The sequence below is a fragment of the Pocillopora damicornis genome, chromosome 6, assembly GCF_964200805.1.
Source record: "Pocillopora damicornis chromosome 6, jaPocDami1.2, whole genome shotgun sequence".
Lineage (NCBI taxonomy): Eukaryota > Metazoa > Cnidaria > Anthozoa > Scleractinia > Pocilloporidae > Pocillopora > Pocillopora damicornis.
The window spans coordinates 21357988-21373703 of record NC_142675.1 but is presented as its reverse complement, the minus strand read 5'-3'; the positions used below and the strand labels follow the sequence as shown (position 1 = coordinate 21373703).

General features: G+C 38.8%; 1 protein-coding gene and 1 long non-coding RNA gene across 2 annotated transcripts in view; both read left to right on the top strand.

The window, feature by feature from the left end:
- The window catches only part of LOC149044396 (uncharacterized), a 91909-nt gene that overhangs the window by 13378 nt on the left and 62815 nt on the right, over positions 1-15716 (top strand). The window lies entirely within an intron of this gene.
- LOC149044404 (uncharacterized) lies at positions 5910-12665 on the top strand. Its single transcript, XM_089210737.1, has 6 exons — positions 5910-5982; positions 9016-9314; positions 10110-10224; positions 10997-11033; positions 11167-11293; positions 11620-12665. Exons 1-6 carry the CDS (start codon positions 5910-5912, stop codon positions 12136-12138), a joined length of 1170 nt encoding a protein of 389 aa, XP_089066863.1. The 3' UTR covers positions 12139-12665.

Genomic DNA, 15716 nt, shown 5'->3' with positions numbered 1-15716 from the left:
AGGAGCAGATCAACTGAGCTTATTCCATTTCTGAACTGCAAAAGAGACATCGCGGGTCATAAGTCTTCCTTGTCAATAACTGACGTAGAAACCGAAATCGAACTTATTTTGGGAAGAGTATCTACATCCTTTTCTTCGGAGTTAGACCTTTCGGAATTAACAATTTGTCCCCGGCACTGCTCATCCCTCGGTATTGGGTGGCGTCGAGGATCGAATCTGTGCCGAGTTCCTCCGCCAATCTCGAAGCACGGCGGACAAGCCCAAAAAAACGCAAAGGCAGAAAGAGGACTTGGCAAAAGTGCTTGTTATTTGATATGGAAGAACTGGGAATTTTTATGCCAGTTGGTTCACGTATGTATACATCATTTTTCATCTTTTTCAACCAAACACACCAGCTCTAAAATGGCGGTCCAATCTGACACTTCAATTAAAGCACTTTGTAAGCACTTTTCTTTTTTTTTTATTTTGACTTTTTCAATAATTAAGTAGCCGTGACGGTCGCAAATTCAATAGCCTTTGTTTATTTACGTGTTTCTTTTCCTTTCATTATTCTAACATTTTATATTAGTGATTGTAGCAGCAAAAAGGAAAGTTTAGAAGCCTTCACCGGACTCCTAAAATTACAGCTTTTTAAAGCAGATTCCCCGATGGCCTATAGATAGTTACAGGGAGACTCAGCCCCTAAAGGGTACCTTTATCAGGCTTCAGGTATATCAAAGGGTAGGGAATTGAAGAGTTGAAGTATATGAAAGGGCAGGAAAATCTATCATTTAAGTTTTTTAAAACAGGTTCCCTTACTTGTGTAAATTAAGACCGTAGTTGTTCAGAATAGTGATTAAATCGTATCAGCAAAAACCTGTATTTTCCATCGATTCACTCAACAGGTATTTGTCGCAACTGCCGGGTTAATCTTGACATGCAGAAAATAGGGGAGCTGCCCACAAAGCTTCCGGAGACCAAGAACCTTTCTTACGAGGAAACTGAGGCCATTGAGACTTCTGTAAGTTCTGAACTGGCACTCAATGGAAATAGTGTTATTAACAGTGGCACCAAACAAGGCCCGCGGGGCAAAAAAGATAAAAAAAAAAAAAATGGATAAGGACCTTATCATCACAAAGTCTGCATGAGTGGGCCCCGTTTCCTTGCTGCCTTTCCTTAAAATGTAACGAATAAGGATAGAGAGCACAAATTAACCGATTTCGTAGACCTCAAACTGTGTGCTGGTATCCAAGAAAACAATGCCATATGCTTATTTTGTGCTTTCTACGTCAGTTTTTCCTGAGTTCCGCAGATAATGAAGAGGTTTAATACCCAGTGCATTTTATGTCGCCCTTGCGTCTGCACACAGTTTAAATTTATTCAGCGGATTTTGTATTTTTATTCTCACCAAAATCTGAGAACTTGAAGCAGTGGCAACAAGTTAAAGACCACGTAGCCCGCGATGGTAAGCTAAGTCGTTAGCATTGACGTTACCATGGCAACCGAGTTTTGAGAGCCATATTTTCCAAAACTTGCTGTTTTACTCATTCAATTATACCTTACACTGTTCTCATACGCCGTCAAGAAATGCAGTGTTAATATTGTGATTCCGTGACTGGTCGACTCCCCAATATCACGTTTAGTCACGAAACAATTCGTCACGCGGAGTCTCCGGTCGATAGAGTTTAGCGTTTCAAAATGGCTAAAATTCACCCAGTTTGGCTTTTCTATCTCACTCTTTAAGTAAAAACGCAACTTTGCAACTGTAAAACCTACAAGGATTAAGAAAAATGAGTATTTGGGGATCAAATATCCACTTTCATGGATCTCGAAACTGGAAGTGTTTACACAATTACCGCTGACCCACCATGAAAATTCCTTAACTTCGATACCGCCCTATAGAGATTTCATTCAATAACCCAAGCTAATTCCCAGGTATGTTTTAGATGTATGTCTAAATGTGGGATTTAACTAGAATGAAGTCAATTTGGAGTTATACCACATGTGCAATATTGCCGTCGAAAATCAATAACAAAACGGAGTTTTTGTTATCCATAAAACCTATTCCTCATTTTTGAATAATTTCTGCTCGGTGAGTGTCGCTTTTGCTCTAAAAGAATCTTCTAGTAAAAGAAGAACAGTGATTCTGTTGAATTAAAGTGTCCAAATTTCTCCGTGCGACTTTGTTTGCGAACGAGAGGCAAGTTGATGTATGCAAATTTCACGTAAATGATTAGCCAATTTTGTGACTCCGACCACAAAAACCGATATTCTAATTTTTCTAAAAAATAAAAGGCTTTTGGCGGGAACAATCCACATCAGGTATCTTATCCACCTAAAAGCTATTTATGGACAAAAAGCGAAAGAAAGCGATTTTTCAACTCTTGTCACGAAATTAAGATTTTGGTCGATATTTCCTGACCATCGCTCTTAAAAACCGGCTCAGTACTGCATCAATAAAATAATTGAATTGACCAAGTCCCGTCACTTATTGTATACGTCTCCTCTCGGCGACATTATAAGAAGACATAATATGAACTTTCATTTCTATGCAGATGACTGTCAGATTTATTTTTCGCTCGACTCGGTTTCATCAGTTACTACTACAAGAATCGAAGCCTGCCTACAAGATATTGGAACTTGGATGTCATTGAACAAGCTTAAATTAAACGGTGGTAAGACTGAGCTTTTGGTCATCGGATCGGGCAATTTATCTGCTTCTCAGCTTCCTTCTTTTACAGCGATTGATGGATCTGTTATACAGCCTTCGCACTCTGCCAGGAACATAGGTGTAATCTTTGACAATAAGTTAGATATGGAACGTCAAGTTTCTGCTATTTGTAAATCTGCATTTTTTCACATCCGGAATATTTCTCGGATAAGAAAGTTTTTGTCAGTTAGTAGTACTAAGGCGTTAGTGCACGCCTTCGTCACATGCAGGTTAGACAACTGTAACTCTCTGTTATATGGTCTTCCGAAACATTTAGTTCATAGACTGAAATTAGCCCAGAACTGTGCGGCACGGCTGAACTTATGTGGTCGCAAGCATGATCACGTTACTCCTTTACTGAGGGAACTGCACTGGCTCCCCGTAGAGCAGAGGATTATTTTTAAAATCGTATTTTTGCTTTTAAAGCTTTAAATAATTTATGCCCTAGTTATATCAGTGACTTGTTAGAAACTTATAAGCCTACTATGTCTTGACGATCATCGAGTAGGAACTTGTTAGTGATTCCTCGCTCCAAGTTGAGATCTTATGGCGATCGCGCCTTTTCTGTCTCTGTACCTAACTTCTGTGGAATGACATTCCTGAAACCATAAAATGTAGAGTAGATCTTAACGCTTTTAAGCGTAATCTTAAAACTTATCTTTTTAAGCGTTATTTTTATGAATGATTACGTTTGATTATTATTTTTATTTTTACTTTGATTGTGAAGCGCCTTAGAGCTTTTGGATAGGGCGCTATATAAATTGTCATTTATTTATTTATATATTTTTATATTCATGGCGATCTTCGGTCATCGCGGTGAAGCAAGCCTCAGGAAGTACATCGGCCGCCCTTCGAGTGAAAAAATAAGAGCTTGCTCTGATTTCCTTTCCGATACGTTGAGTAGAAGACCACATCAGTCACTGCAGGCGAGTGTCACGGCGCTGTCATCCCCAGCGATCTTTATGTTCCGGTAAATTCGTATGTCGTTCATACATGAAACACTCGCCTTGAACTATTTGTTTTCTACTTGTCATGTGAAAAAACTAGCATGTTTTTATGAGCCACAATTCTGCTGAGTTTTACTGAACATTTCACTTACATAAATTTTGTATTAGTGACTAAAAACTTCAGGCAGAAGTGTTAAATTCGACCTGCCGAGCTATTCAAGTTTTTAAACTATTACAGAATGTGAACTTTGATGGTTTGACATTTTTGACAGCTTTAGTCTAGTACAGCCAATCAGATTATTTAAACCATTCTAACAAGGATTTTGACTGAGCATGCTGAGACACAGTTGTTCGCCTTGGAAATAAAGTTTGTTTTGAAAATTGAAAGTAATGTTTGGGAGTTTGCTTGGGGAATTTAACGGATTCTTTATTATAAAACAAATAGAGAAGCCTTGACAATGCTCTGTTCTGTTGTAAAGCACCTAAGAAGCGGCTACAGTACTCAACACGTCTCGTGTTTCTCCCTACACTTCTTTCGTGCTCTAGCCACTTCCTGCGTGTTTTACAACAGAACAGAGCACAGTCAAGGCTTCTCTGTTTGTTAAATAAACCTCTTGTCGGGAAATTCAATTCTTGAACCATACCACAAAAGCTCCAATGAGGTCGAGAATCTTCTTTCTGTGAATACCACACGATCCCCAATCAATTGAAAATAAATATATCAATGTCAAATACAATCAAAGTAGCGGCCAGCTTTATTTAATAACACCAAGGCGGAATTTGAGGCTTTTTCCTTTTTTGCTACATGCTTTCAATTTTGCAATGCTTTCATTAGAACCAGTTGCAACAGAAACTTCCCAAAAGATTTTTACCAAGGATAGTATTAAAGAATTCAAAAAGCACTAGAGAATCAATCCTGACGAAAAGAAGAAGATTAAATGAAATTACCGAACATAAATATTGAACATATTTGGGATACGGGAGAAGCTGGAGTTTATTCATAAATTTTGAAGATGCCCCTACGGATTCGATTGACGTTATTCAAGATGGTTATATACGAAGTAATTGACACAACAGAAATTGATTAAATTGAAATCGATACTCATCCAGTTCCTCAAGACACTCTTGTCAAAGACATCAATCGTGCTCATGAATCACAAAACGCACTCGCGTTTATTAGATATCCTAAATTTTGTGTTGTGGAAATGCAATAGATGATTAAAAAGTTTAAGGTGGTAACGACATTGTATATTCACGGACACGGTACGTTTACTTCGAAGTTCGCTCTGTAAATTGTTGAGTTAACGCGTAAATAGGAACCCATTTTCACAACCTATTAAAAATATATACCAAAAAACTCTCTCTAAGAGGTTTTTTTGGTATAAATCTTTAATGATATGTCTAGGTTTTAAACACTTAATACTTGTCCATAACGCACGTTTGGCATTTCTGTTTCTTTTGTCATAGCGCAGAATTTCACGAAAACCTTCTGATTTTCCATCATCTGTACTATCAATTGATTTTTCGTTGGCAAGTCTTTCCTTGAATAGTAACTTCCCTTCCTCCAAAACTGGCATTGTTATATTCGAAATTATTTTCCCACTAACACTGCGGTCGCAAATTTGTCAACGGGAAACTGAACTTATCAACGTACACTTCCTTTATTATTATTAGTAACTCTTTCTTCGCACTCCTAGTGACGACCAAAAAGATCTAAATCTCAGTATTATTAATTTTCCAGGAGAATAAGCGACGAAGATAAAGGAAGATAGGAAATAAACGATATTAATTGTTTTAACGCTAAAACATCACAGCGGAGAAATGTTATTTTAAAACAGAGAATGTTATCTAGACGATTCAGGTTACCCTTAGAAACAAAACCCAAACGACTGAGTGTTGCTGGCAAGCTTAGATGTAAGTAAATGCTCATTGTGCAATCAGTTCATCAGATACTATTTAGAAAATGTTCCCTTTTTGGAGTTAAGGGAAGAGTAAAGCGGAAATCCGGTCATGGGATTATTTTATAACTAAAACAAGTTCAAACCCCGTTTTTGTCTCGCTTTCCCCTCCGCTCTTATAAAACTCAACCATGGCACTGTGACATGTTTTGTTGCAAAAACAAATGAAAGTGCTGGTTTGTACGTCAGCAAATTAGGAGCAGCTGGAATTACTCAAATTCTATTGGTTGTAGTCAACATTCCAGTTGTTCATAAGTCAGTTGCATCAGAGGCCAGGCTAAATATCTCACATCAGCGACGAGATCTCCTCTCAACATGTTTTTTGGTCTTCTTTATCCCCTTCTATTTGAACTCTCTGCTCTAATTCCAGATCCCGCCTTTTCACAAGGTTTGTAAGATACGTTTGCATCGTATCGTTTATTGTTTTTAGTGTTAGAACATTGATGTTGGTAGTATTCATTTATTTATATTAATTCAACCCAGAATCTGGATTTAAGTCCAATGTTCCCTGACTTCCATCAGTCTTCGTTTTTTGTTATATTTTCTCTTGACCAGTGGTGATGGGGGTTGAATGCCCTTTAGAAACTAGTTTCGACAATTTTCTTTAAACCTGATATCTTAGGACACTATTGAATGGCATAATCTCAATGTTTATAATTAACTTCCTTTCATATATATCTGCTGTTGTAAAATTTAATTCATGAAAGTTGCGCAGTTGAAGTCGATCTGTAGCCCTGTAGTGTTCAACACTTCAACTTGATTAAATGCAAGCAACACTCCATCACTCTACATTAAAGATGTTTTTCAAGACTAAGCTAAGTCATTGATTGAAAAAGCCCTTCTTCAACTTCAAGTTAAATTCTAAATGTAGGCAAAAAAGCATCTACCTTCCTTTAAACCTGGATAAAATTTCGGAGGTTCACTACAGGCTTTCGATCTTGCTAAGCTTTTACTCAAAATAGTTTATCAAAGAGTTCTAAAATTTGGGTTCGCAGAAACATTCGCTTCCTATGCCTATCAGATCATTGATTGATGTTCTTCCTTTTTCCGAAGGAAAGTTCGAAAGCAATATGTTATAGTTAGATAATTATTACTGAGAAACAGAAACGAATGATAACATTACAGCACCGAAGAGCCAGAAATGTTTATAATTTAAAGGTTTGTGACTTTATATGCAAAATTTTGTTTGAAATGTCACCTCAGTGAATAAATGTATTTACGTCACTTTCAATGCGCGTATATCTATAATAAATGACACGGCAGATATTGATAACTGAGAAGGTAAAACAATACGAATTTATGTTTATGATCTTCCTGAACAAATATTGAATAAATTAAAATCGAAATGGCTGGTTGAAATGGCTGCGAAAAATCTATCTGCGATATGATCGTTTTAAGTGTTCCACAAAACGGTTTTTTTTTTCACCGAGCTGAATTTTTCACATGTTATCCTTCTTTATCTTGCGAAATATCGTCTATTTTTCCCCAGCTTGACCGACGGCCTCTGGGGCTGAGCACAAACAAAGTTTGGGGCAGCAGTGGAGGAAAATTGTTAATTAAATTTGGTGAAAGTCAAGGGGCCCAAGATGTTAAGACAGCTACAAGCTATTGACAAAATAATATCTGTTTTGCTTCCAATTGGAAAAATTTATGAATTCTGAAATTAAAACAGGTACCCTAGTAACAGTGTCGCAAGATTTTCCAACTTTTCAGGTATTTGGAATCGATGGCTGCCAAATAAACACGAGGGAACTGACAAAATTTGCATCCAACTAGAAAAAAATTCATGGAGAAGTTAGAATTCTTTATTAACGACTGTTTACCTTGGTTTCGTATGATCTAATAGCATTTTTAGGCCTCTAATCAAACCTCACATATCTCTCCGTAAATAGAGGGCTAAATATCGTGTAAAACACTTAAAATAACTCGATGTTTTAAAGACGAACTACAGTTAAACTTGTATTAAGTGGTCACCCACGGGGAATGCAGGGCTGACCGCTTAAAAAGGTTCTAAAGACTAAGGTTAATTTAGGCAACGATAAAAAAGCGCCACTTTATGCCATAATTGACAACTTCTTGTACAAAACCTCGCTCAAAAGTACTACTGACGTTGATTTCGAAAGGAAAATAGGGATCAAATTTTTCTTGAAGGATAATTCTTCGTTTTATTCAAGTAGTTCCGCTTTAAGTGACCGCTCAATACAGGTGGAAGATAATACAAAGAGGCCGTTCAGACTCACTCAAAGGTGATTGCGACCGCTTCATAAAGGTGACCGCTTAACTGAGGTGAAAATCACGGGGAAACAAATTCGGGACTTACGGAGCCGCATCAGGTTTGACTGTAATTTTGAATCAAGTAAGCCAACATTTTCATTTGTGTGGGTTTAAGAATAAGCAAAGAGACTGTCAATGATTGTGTTGTGGAAAAAAGGACAGCGAAACAGTGTCCAACACAACTTGTAAATGGTTAATCAGCTGATAACCATGACAACAATTCTGGCATAGAACTGAGCGCTGTCCCGAAAACAAAGCGAGAGAAAAACGCATGGATCAGCTTAAAATTAGCTATCGATACTTCAAAATATCCCTGAATTTTGTTTATATCTATTGCTTTCCACCATTCTCAGTGACCTATTCGCTGTACTCCACAACATCCTAATACAGCAGGAATACAAATTTCGTTTTAGTCACAAAGAGGCAGGGGTCACCCCGGAATTATTGAAAGAGCCGGGAGAGAAGTGGAGGGGGGAGGGGGGGGGTCCCATAGCTATGATAAACATCAATTCTTTTGAATGATATGGGGAAGGGGGGTGCATGTTATGGTATAATCTTACTGACAGAAAAACGCTTCAATTGCACAAACTCAACTACTATATTAAACGGCGAGTAATGTTCTTAGCGAGGAGTGACTCCTAAAAGTGATACAATACTTACAATACTACCACGGTTTATATCCCAGCTCACCCCTGATGCAATCTCAGTGCTGTCTCCAAAGTCCCCTTGAACGGGCAATCTTCCACAGTAACTCTCTCTCGGTATAGCTATCAAAAACAGTCGTCGCTCCGACGATAACACTTACCGCTACTACTATTACATAAGTGAGTCTTTACATATATTCACAAAGTGTTCTGGAAAATTCTAAAAGCTTACTTAAAAACTATATATTTTAGAAGTATTACCTAATAAATACGTGACTTGATAAAGTTTTCCGGAAAGCTCTACGGTATGCAAGTCAGCATGACTCAGCCGTCTGGAAATTTCTGGAAGATTATATTAACAACAATTACTCATAACAGGGGTAGTGTTCTATAGCTAACTTTATCCTCTCTTCTAACCAGCCAGTCCCTTCCTCGCCACTCCTTCCTGTGAGTGGTGCCATCATGTCCTTTTATTACTGAACTGTTCTTCTTTCCTGTTACAGAATCAAACCCTGTGTATCGCGAGGGCAACCGCGCCTCCTCCACAAGAACCTTGCTGAGACGTACATTCATTAAACACGAGTTTCAATACTTGAATGTCCCGCTTGTTGGAACAGCGGCAGTGTCTGATGTGTTTGACTGCACGTTAGAATGTCTCAGCAATCCGTTCTGTTTTTCTGTGAACCTGGCCGCCTTCAAAGGAGCCCATGGAAAACTTTGGTGCGAATTGTTGTCATCTGATAAGTTCAGAAACTCCACAGAGTATAAAGGGAATAAAAGTTCGCATCATTTCGCCATTGAGGTAGGAAACATTTCTTAATTTTGACAAATAAACGTGTTAAAAGTTTGACAGCCTCGTCAAGATCGTAAAGAGAAGGCAGTCAGGTTAAAGCCACTGCAAATGGTGTGGGTCTGTCGTCGTATTCATTGTGGTGACAACCGTATTTCCATGGCATGTTGTAAAGCATGCAAACACTTTCTCGTGCCGCGCACTATCTTACTTACTTACCTCCTTTGTTTCCCAGGCACGTCGGCAGACTAAGAAAATACATGTGACTCAATTGAAAATTTTAGTCAAGATACCAGATTCTGTTTGTTTAAAGAATGGAATCGTTGTTTAAATCGTCAGTATTTGGTCAGCCTTTAGTCAAGATACCAGATTCTGTTTATTTGAAGAATGGAATCGTTGTTTAAATCGTCAGTATTTGGTCAGCCTGTAGTCAATTTGTGTTTTAAAATGTTTTATCGATAGACTTCTTCATTTTCTGCAAACGTTCGAAACAGTTAGAAAAGCTTTCCTGACTTATAGATCCCAACGGCTTAGCAATATATTTTAATCTCATAAATCCACTTTCTCAAATACCGGCAAAGGCAGAAAACTAATCCAAAATCTTAACTGATAAAAATAAAAAAAACACCGATGCTATCAGATGAGGTATGTCTATACCATAAAAATTTATATTGAAACAAATCCGTACCGGATCGACGAAATAGCGCGCCGCGATAGGCGGATTAATGTACTCCCTATTTACCAAACATTTACAGATTTACAGCTGCCTTTCAAAATGAACTATTTTCCTACTTTATTTGTCTACAGTCACCTTGCTCTTCGTCACCTTGTCAACACGAAGCTACATGTGTCACAAACTATAGAGATGGCTCATTTAGATGCCGCTGTACAGAAGGCTTCAAAGGAGAATATTGTGAAAAAGGTGAATAGTTTAGTATGGTGTTAAATACTAAAATTCTCAAGTGACTGCGATAAATTTTTCTGCTTTACCTTGCAGCTCGAAGACTTTATAAAAATAGCTAGCGAAAATAGATAACTAAAAAACATTTAATGCAATGCATAAAGATGTTGAATCTCTTGGTGCTCAAGTTAATTAATCATCTGAGTGCGAAATCAAAAGGTCTGAGGTGGGGAACTAAATATTTATTTTTAATTTTTACCTCTCCTAAGGGATCAATTATCATTCATCATTTACCACGAAGGAGTGGGGGGGGGGGGGGGGGAAGTGGAGAATTTTAGAGGATCACATGATTTTCAGGGGGAAAGGAGGGGGAAGCAGTTGTCGCCGAAAGAGTTTAAAGGGGGGGGGGACATGATTTTCAGGGGGAAAGGAGGGGGGAACAGTTGTCGCCGAAAGAGTTTAAAGGGGGGGGGGACTGTAGAAATTGGCTGTCAATTTTAAAACAGCTAACGAGTGGGGATCGTAAGAATTTTACGGAGCCTTAACTGAGGGGGGGGGGAGCGATCTGGTTAATTTTATCGTAACTCAACCAAAATCCTCTGACCCCCCCTCCATCGGTAGTAAATTATAACCGGTACCAAAGTGATGTTTATTATCTCTTATTGCTCAAAGATTTTGTTCATAGCTTGATACAAGAATGTACAACGACTCTACTTTTGTGTCCCCTGCTGGACTGTGATAAAGCCTAAATATCTTAAACACCTGACTTTTGTTTTTTTCTCTTTATATTTAGTTATTGGGTCCTGCAAAGAAGCTTACAACCTTCTCAAGTAAGTGATACCAAATTATTACCCTATAGAGCATAAAAAAGATACAAAATTATCGAATAGTTTCGAAGTCGAGAGGAAATTTTTTGCCGCAAACAAATATGATCACGAATGGATTTCTTTTCGCGTCAAACAGGTCAAACGCTAGTCAACTGGTTCCATTATACCTTGACTCTAAACCAATCACAGTTCTCTGTCAGATGGGGAATTTTGGATGCGGAGGTGGAGGATGGACGCCTGTAATGAAGATTGACGGCAGGCAGGTAAGCCTCATTTGGAGGAATATTCTTGGCGGCGTTTTCTTGCAGGTGATAAGGCGCGAGAAAGACATTTTCAGAAGCATCGAAACTACGAGAGAATCTCTTAGCAACTCGTCCATATTTCTCTCGCGGTCCCGCTTACGGAAATTCGTCTGGCATAAGTACGACGATACCCTAATATCTAAAAGCGCGACGAATTGCTAATTAACCCGCCTACAAGTAGGGTATTTACGTTAACAGTATTATTGATTTCATGAAGGTCCTGCCTTTGATGATGCATCGTGTTGTGTATGTTTAAGGATAAATTAAATCCTCTTAATTCTCTATAGGCAACGTTTCACTATGACTCTCACTACTGGAGTGATAAAAACCAATACAACATCCCAGGCGGGAGGACTGGGTTTGACTCACAAGAGACCAAGTTACCGACCTATTGGAACACATCTTTCTCCAAGATCTGTCTCGGTATGAAGATAAGTGGACAGCTCAGGTTTATTGTCTTTAACAAGCAAGCCAACTCTCTGCACTCACTGATTGCTAATGGGACATACCGCGCTACTTCACTGGGTCGTAACGAGTGGAAGAAGTTAATTGGTGCGGAGGGCTCTTTGCAACTGGGCTGTAACAAGGAGGGCTTCAATGCTGTGGGTACCGTGAGGGTTGGTTCTAAAGCAAGAATTGGTTATATTGCTAACCAGGTAAACCTTTGCCACAGTTGTGACTCCAGAATTGGGTTTGGCACCGGAGGACGTCCTGATAACTCCACTACGTGTGGAAACGTAGCAGCAGTTGGCCCAGATAATGGTGACAGATACATAAAAGCTATGGGATACATTTTGGTGCAGTAAACTCTTTCAATCCATGTATGACCTGAGAAAGCTCACTATAAAAGGGGGAGGGGAGGAGGGGTACTGAAAAAATGTTCTTTCCATCTATCCATCCCCTCCCCCTTCTTTTCTCAGACGCCAGAGTGAGAACTTGCTAAGCAGACTATAGATTGCTACTTGACAAATAGGTGTTGCCACGTGTCTGTTCGGTAAGAACTCGCAAATAGCGTCAAAATGTTTGTAGAAACAAAAATTGTAACAACAAGGCGCAGTCAAGTTTGTCACTGATGTTCCTTCCACATTTTGACGTCATCTTTCATTTATAACGAAACAAACTCACGGCATTCTGATGTTGATGACGACGTCACCCATTGCGTCACCATGCCAACTTCAGCTGTTACTTTCTGATGCTTTAATCTCAGAATTAGTTGTAGCTTTATGAAGCAAACCTTCTTTATGTATTCTTACCTATAAACACGGATATATACTCTCGATTGAAATGATCTGTCAAAGAAAACAATCAGAAATGAATAAAGGAAATAGCCAAATATGAACTGTTTGGAGAAATCTAAATTCTTAGTATTCATGTTGGATACTGCAAATGAGTGAAAAACAAGTCAGAAGATAGGAGAGAAGTAGTACTTCAACCTAACTCACATTTCAAAGCAAGTGATTCAAAACTGTTAAATTCTTAGGAGGGCTTTTTCCGTTTTGCTTTCTGCATAATTCTTTAACCACTTTTTTTGCTATAAGTTGTACATTATCTAAGTTTCTTCAACTTTATGAGATAACTGAGATATAGTATTTAGTATTTAGCGGTCACCCAGTAAACCAAAAAATTAACTTACAAATTTAAAAAAAATATGTAAGTCACTCACCTTCGGCTCGTGATTTACAAACTTCTCTTCCTCTCCCAACCTCAAAATACTCTATGAAGCCTCCTTAAAATCTGAATATTGCTTTTCCCGTCATCATTCGTTTACTCTAAGGAAGAGTCTCATATATTTTTTTTAATTATCTGGACACACGTCTAATGAACAATGCCATCAACATTTACACATTTCTTCGTTACGCGGAAATTTGCGCGTTGAAATGCAGCTCAAAATCAAACTTTTTGGAAAATTTGGTTTGTAATTAATACTCTACAACAGTGACATGACGTTTCGGAGAATTCTTTTTCCGGTTGTCACAAAACATTGACCCCCTCTTAAATTTACTTGGAAAAATGAACTTCCAAACTCCTTGTTGAATAAATTGGACGTCATTTGACCGATACGCCCGTTGTTTCAATTTTTCTTTTTTCTCGGGCTGTTGGAAAACAGACCGTGAATTGGCTAATGAATAAACTACACTCTCTTTTTTGCGTGCAAACCATGGGAAGACAAAGTTTTAAAACATTTGACGAGAATTTCATGGGGCTCAATAGGAAGGTTACCTTGCCGTATCGTCGGCAAGTGACCTCGCCCACGATTGAAATAATTATAATAATGATGATGAGAAAGTAAAAATTTGTATTTGATAAGCCTACTTTAATGCAAATAATAAATAAGTTGTCTTTTTTCGATTGAAGCAAGCGGAAAAAATTCGCCAGGTGCGCCAACGGTGTTGTACATGCGCGACACTTTTTGGACATATTATGTAAGAGTACATAATCTTTTTTGAGGGTCACAGATTTCGTGTAAATGTTTGACCCCTTAACACATTACATACTCGTCCATGTGACGTCTCTAGTTTACAAAGGTCTTAAAATACTTCGATGCATAGAGTTGCCTTCGGCAGCTAGAAGGCTAAAAGCACATTTCAGTCAACCAGAAAGGATTTCAGTTCTGGTCAGTACTGACTTTTCATAACCTACTTCCAAATCTAAGGGAACGCCCTGAGGGAATCAAAAAACATACATATATGATAATGCACGAAAGAAATTAAAATACAGAGAAAGAAAAAGGAGAAAACATAGGAACCTGTGTTGCTTGCCCTTTTGCAGCGTGCAGAAATCTCTTGCGCCAGACCTACACATCCAAACCCACGCAGCACGCAGCACGCAGCACGCAGCACGCAGCACGCAGCTCGCAGCACGCAGCACGCAGCACGCAGCACGCAGCACGCAGCACGCAGCACGCAGCACGCAGCACGCAGCACGCACCACGCACCACGCACCACGCACCACGCACCACGCACCACGCACCACGCACCGCGCACCACGCACCACGCACCACGCACCATGCATCCAAACTCGAAAGAGCGCTGCGTAACACATGATTCGCACGTGCATGCAGAAAAGGCCATGAAATTCAGCAAAAATAATAGCAGATGCAGATGCTATTGGCAATTAAAAAAAACAGGCAAATAAAATAACAGAAGGTTTAAGAATTTTCTAAAAGTGTTACCTTGAAAAAGAAAGGTAAACAGTTTTTTGTACTTCTTAAGAGAGGTCACGCAGTCACGCTACAAATACGGCTTCTGCGTGGAATTTCTTGATGGTGGAAACTGGGAACAACATTTTCCAGTCTCGTTTTCTGGAAACATAGCGCAGTTTACAAATTTCATGGGGCTATTGATATTTCCTTTCAAACGAGAGGGCAGAGTTTCCCGTCATCCATTGTCTAGTAAAGCCGAAGTTGTTACACACTGGAACTTAAAAGTCAAAAAGCACGCGACATCTCCTTTCCTCTCACAGTTTCCTTATTGTAAACTGTGCGATGATGCTAATAACCAATCAAATCATAGACTAATGAGTGTTTTGTTCCATACAAAAGCCATATTTGCTGATTTCAGTAACTCTCCAAAGTGATACACGACAGAAGAAAGAAACGCTACGATTTTCCCATCAACATTTCGCCCACATACATCTCTCTAAACGTGCAATTTTCCATTCCTCTCTCTCGAAACTCTCGAAAGTTGTTCACATTTTTTGGCTTCGTCGATCAATCACCTTGTATGAAGAGCTATAGAATGTAGGTTTATTTGCTCAAGTGACCACTTAGAGCCGGAATTGCGTGACAGGTGTAGTTGAGAGAAGCTTGTCACAGTCGCAGATGTTAAAAGGCATTCAAGACAAAAATAGGGTAGTACCCAAATATTTTTTTGATGGTTTTGAGAGATGAAATGATGGATTATAAAGGAGAACTAAAACTAGTGTTGTAGCTGTCTGGCAAGGGGAGATAATTGGCCTCAAAGTTATCAAATATTTGAATGAATCGAAAACACAATCATTTGTTTGCCTCTGTTGGTTGACAAGCCGTCTACCAAATCTACTCATACTCAAGTCGTACATTCATTAAGGATGTAACAATACGTATGCAAACCTTCAGAGTAATCAGGCAAATATCATCGCATTGAGAGCTTCATGCATTTCACCTATTTTAAGGCGATTTTCATTATGAAAACCAAGAAAAACCTAGGGGGGGGGGGGGGGGAATTTCCCCCTGGAAATAACCAAAACAGAAACCAGTTTGCCTGTTTGAGAATTGGAGTAGACCCTTTAAATTTTGACAACTAAAAATAAGGACACCTTTATATTCTCTTGATCTTGAGCTGAAGGAAATTTCACTCGCACGATGATAAACTAATAGACTGCTCTCGCAAGTCTTACAGAAACG

Coding starts and splice junctions, on each gene's coding strand:
- LOC149044404 (XM_089210737.1), top strand. CDS start 5,910: ATGTTTTTTGGTCTTCTTTATCCCCTTCTATTTGAACTCTCTGCTCTA. Junction 9,315..10,109: donor CGCATCATTTCGCCATTGAG/GTAGGAAACATT, acceptor ATTTGTCTACAG/TCACCTTGCTCTTCGTCACC. Junction 11,294..11,619: donor TGAAGATTGACGGCAGGCAG/GTAAGCCTCATT, acceptor AATTCTCTATAG/GCAACGTTTCACTATGACTC.